Source organism: Rutidosis leptorrhynchoides, chromosome 5, assembly GCF_046630445.1.
Source record: "Rutidosis leptorrhynchoides isolate AG116_Rl617_1_P2 chromosome 5, CSIRO_AGI_Rlap_v1, whole genome shotgun sequence".
Classification (NCBI taxonomy): Eukaryota; Viridiplantae; Streptophyta; class Magnoliopsida; order Asterales; family Asteraceae; genus Rutidosis; species Rutidosis leptorrhynchoides.
The window spans coordinates 426452079-426461047 of record NC_092337.1 but is presented as its reverse complement, the minus strand read 5'-3'; the positions used below and the strand labels follow the sequence as shown (position 1 = coordinate 426461047).

General features: G+C 34.3%; 1 protein-coding gene across 1 annotated transcript; it reads right to left on the bottom strand.

Annotated features, from left to right (window-relative positions):
* Positions 1-1144: 1144 nt before the first annotated feature.
* On the bottom strand, positions 1145-7699 carry LOC139850503 (uncharacterized). Its single transcript, XM_071840073.1, has 14 exons — positions 7352-7699; positions 6301-6343; positions 5941-6184; positions 5676-5717; positions 5454-5525; positions 5238-5373; positions 4994-5151; positions 4682-4766; positions 4149-4318; positions 3841-4002; positions 3183-3332; positions 2805-3065; positions 1746-2027; positions 1145-1667 (listed from the first exon to the last, which is right to left on the bottom strand). Exons 1-14 carry the CDS (start codon positions 7419-7421, stop codon positions 1437-1439), a joined length of 2106 nt encoding a protein of 701 aa, XP_071696174.1. The 5' UTR covers positions 7422-7699; the 3' UTR covers positions 1145-1436.
* Between the last annotated feature and the right edge of the window lie 1270 nt (positions 7700-8969).

Genomic DNA, 8969 nt, shown 5'->3' with positions numbered 1-8969 from the left:
TTAATTTGGATATCTAACCCAAAGGAGTGTGGCTAGCCTGTTGTTGCTCTCTCTGCAACACGTTGGTGGATTCCCTGTTTTGTTTTGTTTCGGTCCTATATGTAATTGTAATTATCAGTTGGTCGTGTTCGGGATAATTGTTAGTATGTAATTTTGTTGATCAATGAAAGTTTGCTTTTCAAAAAAAAAAAATACCAAGTAACAACAAATATAAATACCAAGTAGCTAAAAGAGCATTACGAGCAAGATAACTAAGTATTCCAATTTAAAGGACGATTGTACTATAGTTGTGGCTTTATTACTGGGGAGTGATATGTACACAATCATTTTTGTTATGTATACAACCAATCATGCTTTATGTATTGTACAATACAATATTGTAAAGCATTATTAATTATGTACATATCATCACCCTTTATTAATGATATGTTGCTTTTCCATCACACACTCAATCTTCACATCCTTGATCACAAAATTAGTTAATTTAACCATAGTACAGCTATTAAAGCCACATGTTCAATTAAATAAAATATTACATTCGTGATTAAAATGCAGTAAAACCACGAGGACAACCACGGGGCCATGGATGATGTCATGATGGCCTAAGACAAGGTTGTATCAATTATGTCATGGGTGACGAAGGCAATGGCTATGGGAAAGACGCATGGTATGGTTGTGAGTGCTTTAATAATACAAAGTAGTTAAGTAGATAACAATCCATAGGCAATGTAATAATGCTCACACTACTTTCTGACGTCACATACCAATTACGCCCTCACTTTTATTGACTTGCATAGTTGCATTCTTCCTATTTCACTAAAAACGATTTCATAAAAGTAATAGTACATACATAACGCATAAAAGTAATAGTACATACATAACGATCTAGTTTATTTTGATCAAACCCACTAATTAATATTTTGTAGTTGACTTTGATATTACTCTAAAATGGTTCAACTGAACTTGAACAACACAGTCTACCTTCTCAAACTGGAACCACACTCTCCTGTAACCATTGAACTCGATAATTATTATATCCATAACTGAATATGAGATTCTAAACAAGGCACAACAATTGATGCATGTAGAAATTTCCCACATAACCTTTTCTATTTAAAGTGCACAAGGGTCTCCACATATGAAGTTTTATAAAATCAGAATTAACAATCTTATTATCTCGTATTTGTGGTTAAACATCATATGTTTCTAGAGTTGTACATAAACAACTAACCAAATTGCCATCGATACCTATCGAAAGCTATGCTATAATCTTCAAAAAACTCATTTCAAGAGTCACAACGGTCAGGCGGTTCCTACAAAATGTACTATAGTCTCATCAGGATGTACAACCTCTAAATGCACGGTCTCAGAGGCGTATTACCAGGATGTTACTCATCCTCTGAACATCTGATTTTGAAGTTCTAAGACCAAAATGACTAACGTTTAACCAAATTATGAAGAAATCTGGATACACATATCCAAAAAGTATCTGGAATTTTACGGTTAGAATGCAAGAACAATGCAGAAACAATCTGATAGTAAAATTTGTGAATATCTGGATTCAACGCCATGCGAATCAGCATAGCCGTCCATACATCTGGCGCCAACTTCACAGCTTGCCAAAAGTACGTAAACCCATTAACCACCCTTTTTATAGTCGCGTCGCCCTAAAAACATTTATGCAGAAATAAAATTAGTAACACAAGCAACAATCGCATATAAACAAAATGGTATAACAAATCAACCTCGGAATCAACTTTATATCTTGGTTGACGATTCTCATCGAACATACAGAAGCTAAGTTGATCGTCGAGAAAGACATCTGCTACTTGAAGTATATCACGAATGATGAAAAGACGCACTCTGAAACCCTTATCGGATAAAATAAACTTAAGAAGATCTTCTGTAGAAGCAACAACAGCATGCATGTCAAATGAGTTCCACTCGAGTGGACTAGAAGATGATTTATGAGCATTATTATCTACTTTCTCAGTTTTCTGAGATGACTGTACAGATATAGCTGCCACCTGGAAAATTAACGTTTCAATATAGAGTTCATACGTGGGGTCCAAATGTTGTTGGAGCGATGGAGAACATAAATATAGGATAAATTAAACAGTAGTCCTTGTAGTTTACATGGAATTACATCAATCGCCCTTATCTCTTACAATTTACACAAATCGTCCCTGATTAATTTGGTAGTGCCTGGCAGTCGTCCATGTGGTTATTTATAAAATTACACCAATCGTCCTTATTTTTTAAAATTACATTTTTGCCCCCGACTTACTTAAGGTGTACGTTTAAGGTCCCTGGCATACTTAAAATGTGTGTTAATAGAAGGGACGATCAACGGACGATTTAAGTAAATCATGTGTTGGAGATAATCGGTTAAGGAAATGCACAATGGTCCCACATCGGAAACTGATAGAAAGAAATGTATGTATATAAGCTTATGGGAACCTCATTCTATTATCAATTGGTTTTAGAGTAATGTGAAACTCATTAGCTTATATATTGTACACGTTGGTGGACCTGAAACGATCCTACATCATGGACCATCAACGTACAGTTTAAGAGGGACAATTGGTGTAATATATAAAAGAAAAATGATAATTGGTGTAATTTTAGGAAAACCACATGGACTATCAGTTTGAGCATTAAAGAATAAGGACGTTTAGTGTAATTTCATGTAAACCACAAGGACTATTAGTATAATTTACTCATCAATATATAAGCAACGACGCATCTCTAAGTAATAGTAAGGGAAAAGAAAAAAATATAAGTGATGAAAGAGATTGAGGTACCAGCCGTTCTAGACGATTCCATCTAATGGAACCATCATTACGAATAAGAAGTTCTCTCAGTATCTTCCTCATGTCAGGACTGGGGTCCGCCAAAAGCCGTCCAATGACAAATGGGTATGCACTTTCAACAACTTTAAAATGAGGGTCTAACGTTTTTGCCGTCCCTTCAAGTGAGCCTAGTGCTCGTATCACCAACGCGTAATCCGGAGGAAGCGAGAAGTTGAACTCGTACATAACATCGTATAATTGGTTCATTATCGCCTGTCATTTCATTTATAACCAGGCTCAAACTTTATGCATATACATCATACTTCGGCTTTACAATTCTTGTCACAATGCTTAATATTAAATAATATTAGATGTATATATAAACAGAACCTGGAAATCTCCGGACTGTCTGGTGCCATCACCAAAAGATGCTTTAAGTGCATCAGAAACCAACTGCATGTCGACACCTTCAGGAAGAAATCCCAGTGACAGGAAATCATTTGCCAAACCCAACGAGTCACGATTCACAAAGTGTACAAGCTGATCACAATAATACCAACCAAAACTGATCAAAATCTAGATGTAACTGTAACAAGCCATAGATAACTGATATAGTTCCATGCTTTGCCCATAGCAGTATCAACTATGAGATATCGGAAAAGAATATGGGAACTAAAGAAATGTCAACTATAATCATAATACTGATGAAGGATCTGGGAAGTGTATGACAGTTATACCCGGCAATTGAGACCCATAGCTTGAAAAATGGTCCATTGGGTTAGTTATTTAACCAAGTGGGTCCATAAAAATGTTAAAGAATGGGTCCAAATTAGACCCATATGAATCATGAAAAATATATATAAGGTCCAAGGGTCCTTACGAGATTTTAAAATATAAATTTTCTAGAGGTTTTACGAGTTTAAGAAACTTTGAGAAACGGGTCTCGACCCAACCCGACCCGTCAACAAAATCTAACCCATTCGACCCAAACCCGTTCGGGTCCCAACCTGACCCGACCCGTTTTCCAGGTAAGATATTAAGTAATTACCACTTGAATTAGTCCAACACGGTAATGGCGTGGTATATCGCCCATCATCCCAAAGTCAAAGTAAGCAAGTGCCCCGTCTTTGGTAGCAACAAGATTCCCGGGATGAGGATCAGCATGAAAAAACCCAACCTCGAGTAATTGCAACAGGGAGCAGTACAGTCCCTACAAAGCTAGATTCGGTAAGAAAAATGAACATTCTGATCCACATGGACATGAAATCGTGTAAGCAACCGAATAATGCAATCATCGGATCACAATTTACTTAGATGTAGATTTTTAGATGTAAGAACGATGAATGTACGTGACACCTTATCTATTAGTTCTTTTCGGTTCAAAGACTCCCTTGCCAATGCAGCGTCATTATTAAGCTTAATACCGTCAATCCATTCCATTGTAAGCACAGCTTTTCGGGTATAGTTCCAGTATATCTTTGGAACTTTAACATACTTCTCATTCGGGTAGGTATCATCCTGTTGAGCTGCAAAATTAATCAGCCTCCAAGTATTTCAATACATAATAAAACTTTCGCAAAGTGCTAAGTGAAATATTAACTGCTCAACATCTCAATTCTCCTATATCACTCACAACTTGATTATATCAATGGTGACCACTTCAAAACCATAATAGGACAAGATCACACTTATTAGGTGTTGAAACTTGAAGCTAATAAAAGTCGGTCTCTACGCGCATTCTAAAGGTCTTGAGACATTGGTACATGATAATTGAATGGGTCGACATGACCCATGATCCATCCATACAAGTTATTTGATGGGTTCCATGGATTTATATGGTCAACAATAACACAAACGATGATGAATTATAATAACTACAGATCACTTACAGTCACGGAAACCATAGAGAGAAGCGAACCGCTCACAATTCTGTCCTTCAAGGATGTAATCAATTTCTTCAAACATGTGCCTGACCTACTCAATAACAATCTAAGGTCACGAATGAAGTTTAAACCAAACATACAAAGAAAGGTTAATCCCAATGCCGTAACAGATCCGTTATTTTCAACATTTCAAAAACTAGCAATATGAGTAAGTCATCATTCGAATCACAAATTTTCTACCAAGACACCTACTGATTAAGGTTAATTATACAAACTGTAAGAATCCTAATTAAGTATCAACTAAAATTGTTGACTTACCGTTTCATTTACGGCGACGATTATATCCTTCCTTGCTTTGGCAAATCGCTTTAATTGTCCCCCAATCATATTAAATAAAAGGGCATCAAGCGTCAAATAAAGTGACATACCAGGCCGTTGTACTTTCACAGCTACTAGCTCCCCTGTATGCAAATGAGCTGCAAAACTTGACGTAACCACGAAAGCCTATTAGATTAACACAGTTATATATCAAATGTCCTACTATATGCTGACATCATCTAACCTTTATACACTTGCCCTAAAGATGCTGCAGCCATAGGCTCTGGGCTGATGCCAGCAAAAATTTGTGATATAGGAGCACCCAACTGAGATTCAATAGAACGAATCGCAACTTTCGTTGAAAATGGAGGAATTTGATCCTGATAAACATTAAACATTCATAATGTGAAGAACTAAAGTTAAAAAAGTTCTTAAAATTGCTATAGTTGTAAATAAGTACCTGTAATTTAGCAAGTTCCTTACGATAAACAGAGGGTAATATATCTGGTCTTGTGCTGAGAGCCTGTCCAAGCTGCCAATCAAAAACAAAACTAATCAATAATAATGTATTAATTTTTAGTCAGTTATCCTTTCTATTTCTCTTTTGACTTCTTTTCAAAAATTTCAAAATTCAACCATACAGAAAAATATGAAAAATATGAACAATATAAATAGGACTTGCCTTGATATAAAAGGGACCCAAGCGGATAAGAGTATCACAAAACTGCAACAATCAGAGTCAGGTTAATCTCATTTGAATTCTAAATATAAACAAACTAGAGACAGTTACACAGGCCTCTAAACTTGGCATATGCATCTACTCCATTAGATAATAGATACAAATATGTCAACATATGTTGCAAGACCTACTACAAACTCTTGTACGTGTCACAAGTAACATGGTACATGTATAAATAAGGAAAGAAAAAGCAGGCCATGATCTATACCTTTTGTGCACGTTCTTTAGTGTCACGAATAAAAAAATGCCCCAACGAAAGCTTGAAAACCTCATACGAAATATATGCTGCTCTATACAATGCCAAGAAGGGGCCAAAACTATAGTACATTGAGAGACGTTTGGACCTAGATGTAAGCGCATTTCCAAATTCACTCTCAAGCGATTCTTTTCTTAACTTGGCATACTCTGCTGATGGTTTCTCCCCATGCACACTAGAGAATCTTGTAGAATAACTGTATTTCAGGATAATAATAATATAAATATAAATTAGCATGCCGAAAAACCACAAGCTTCTATCAACTAAACAAATCACACAGTTACACTCAAAAACGAAGAAGAGACAACTTGCCTTCTGCAGGGACTAGTACCACACAATTGTGCATTGCGGAAAGCTACAAAAGGAAAGATAAGTCAATACATATCTTCTAGTATTTAAAAATGTGGTAGGCATACAAAAACTAATAACAAGTATAAAAAAAATAATAACTTAGTTACAAGTCCTTGAAGCCAGTTTACAACAGCACACAAGACAAAGGATTGATAATGTTTAACTGATAAATGTGATCGAGCTACATTTCTTACGCGCTCGACAAACTACCAATTTAAAAGTCCTACTTGTTAAATATCTAACAACAAGGTAACCAATTTAAATTGTTTGATTTCTTCTAATTAGGTGATAGCCAATTCACAAGCCCTTTTTGGAATTATTTTCAATATATTGATCACATAAAACCCTTGTCAGATTGGCCTATAAGTTTAACTCCCAACAATCTTTCATTTAATAGAAAAAGAAATAATTATATTAGAAGAGGTTAGTCATTCTTAGGTGTATACAAAACAAATTGGCTGCACGAAATTAAGAGGAAAATATTTCTATATCTATATCTATATAATATATAAAATAATATATAAATTCAAGGCAGCACATGAAGTTTATATTTAAATAAGCAAAAAAAGTACTATAGAAGTATGAATCAAATCCTAATAATGCTTTAAAACCTGATTTTAAAGCATAAAAGCAAACAAAAATCCAATCAATACAGTTTCTAAAAGCTCCATACAGTTAATTTTTTGGTATTTTTATTCATCAATGAAGCCATAAGCATCTATCAAAGTTAGCATGAAAAGTTAAACTTATGTTAGAAGGAACAAGATAACAGCATTGTATACAAATTAACACAAAAATTATACATACATATAACGCCATATATAACATCCAAATAAGTAAACATAGCAACATCATCAACAACAACAAAAAATGATAAAATGCAGATTAAATCAAAAGAAGATTTATAGCTATAAATTCTAGGGTTTCCACATTTTCTATCTGCACGAATTAAAAAAAAAAAAAAAAAGGAAAAAGAAGAAACCTAACACTAGGAATAAGCATAATCATGTACCTGTTGTTCTTCTATTTAGAATGAGTGCAAAAATTTGACGATTCAAAGAAGCAACCGCATTATCCCTCATCGATGGAACAAATTAACAAGCTAATTAGGTTTCTTAAGATTAAAAATTGATTAATCGATTAATCGTGACGACAGTAACTATAACGTTTTTATAGGTCCGCTGTTGATTTAATGATATATATGTATATAACTGAAATTGGATTGGGGATTGGAGGGAAAGAAATAGAGCGAGCGAGGGAGCGAGTGTGGAGAAAGGGTGGTGGTGTTTGAGGAAGGCGGTTAGAGGAGAGAGTGACACGTTAGGAACCAGGTGGCTGACTGCCAACGAGACATGATGAGACGCACCAATACCATTTCTTGACCGACACCTCCCCCACCTGTGTGTGTCTATTGATTTGGGTTTCAAAGGCTCAACGCTAATTATCAGAACCCATGGTTGCATAAACCGGCTAGTTAATTACTCGCTCGGTCATAACTCATAACCTAGTTTTTCTTTTTCTTTTTATGAGGCAAATATCGTTAAATAGATCTAAACAGTATCTGCCGAATTTGTGTATAGTAACTGAGTTGTAATCAATTGCATCCATAAATTTGCTTGAAAACAAAGGGACTAATGAGAACGCGACATGTGGCGCGAAAATCACATGTGATTGGAAAAAAAAATTTCGAAAATTTTTTTTTTTGAAATTTTTTTTTCGAAACTTTTTTTTTCGAATTTTTTTTCGAAATTTTTTTTTTTTTTTAAATCATATGTGATTATGCATGTCAATCACATGTGATTGTAAACCCAATCACATGTGATTATGCATGGCAAATCCAATCACATGTGATTGTATAATTTAATCACATGTGATTGTGCAGGTAAATCACATGTGATTGTAAAAAAAAATAAAAAAAAAAAATTTTAAAAAAATTTTCGAAAAAAAAAAATTTAAAAATTTTTTTTTCGAAAAAAATTTTTGAATTTTTTTTAATCACATGTGATTTTCGCGACACATGTCGCGCTCTCATTGATTCCTTGAATCTCAACTTAATTTATGGACTCAAATGAATATTCCTCATCGTACCTTATATTTTTCACAACCAACAAACAATTTGAAAACAATCAAGAAATAACTCAATTAAACAAGTCACATTTTGTAAAAATACTCATTCATTAAAAATTTTCTTTCGCATTATATATTTAGGTACTACTAGTATTTAGTATTTATCAAACAAAACTTTATAGTAGGGATGTTCAATATATGATCTCAAACTATCAAACTTCACAATTGAATTGAATTAAAACCTTAGAGCGACAATCCGGGAGCGGAGTCAGAGGATCCATGGTACCTGCAGCCTCCCGGACTTAATATTCATCATTTTTGAAAGCAAGTGGAATGGATCTTTTTTCTGCAACGTCAAACTGAAATTGAAGTTGTTTTTCGGTTCGGTTTTACAAAATTGAGTTTGATTATCAGTTGGTTTCAAGTTTACCTTGTTAAATTTCGCTAAACTGTAAATCAATTTCAAAATATTATTCAAAATCGATCTATACATATACTATCTTAAATTATATAATTTACAACTCGATTTCAAAATCAAAAGTCAAATTAGAAATCAATTTTCT

Excerpts from the sequence above, each read along its gene's own strand:
- LOC139850503 (XM_071840073.1), bottom strand. The coding sequence starts at position 7,421 with ATGAGGGATAATGCGGTTGCTTCTTTGAATCGTCAAATTTTTGCACTC. Across the intron at positions 5,526-5,675 it reads TGGGTCCCTTTTATATCAAG|CTTGGACAGGCTCTCAGCAC; the intron begins GCAAGTCCTATT and ends TTTGATTGGCAG. Across the intron at positions 5,374-5,453 it reads AGGAACTTGCTAAATTACAG|GATCAAATTCCTCCATTTTC; the intron begins GTACTTATTTAC and ends AATGTTTATCAG.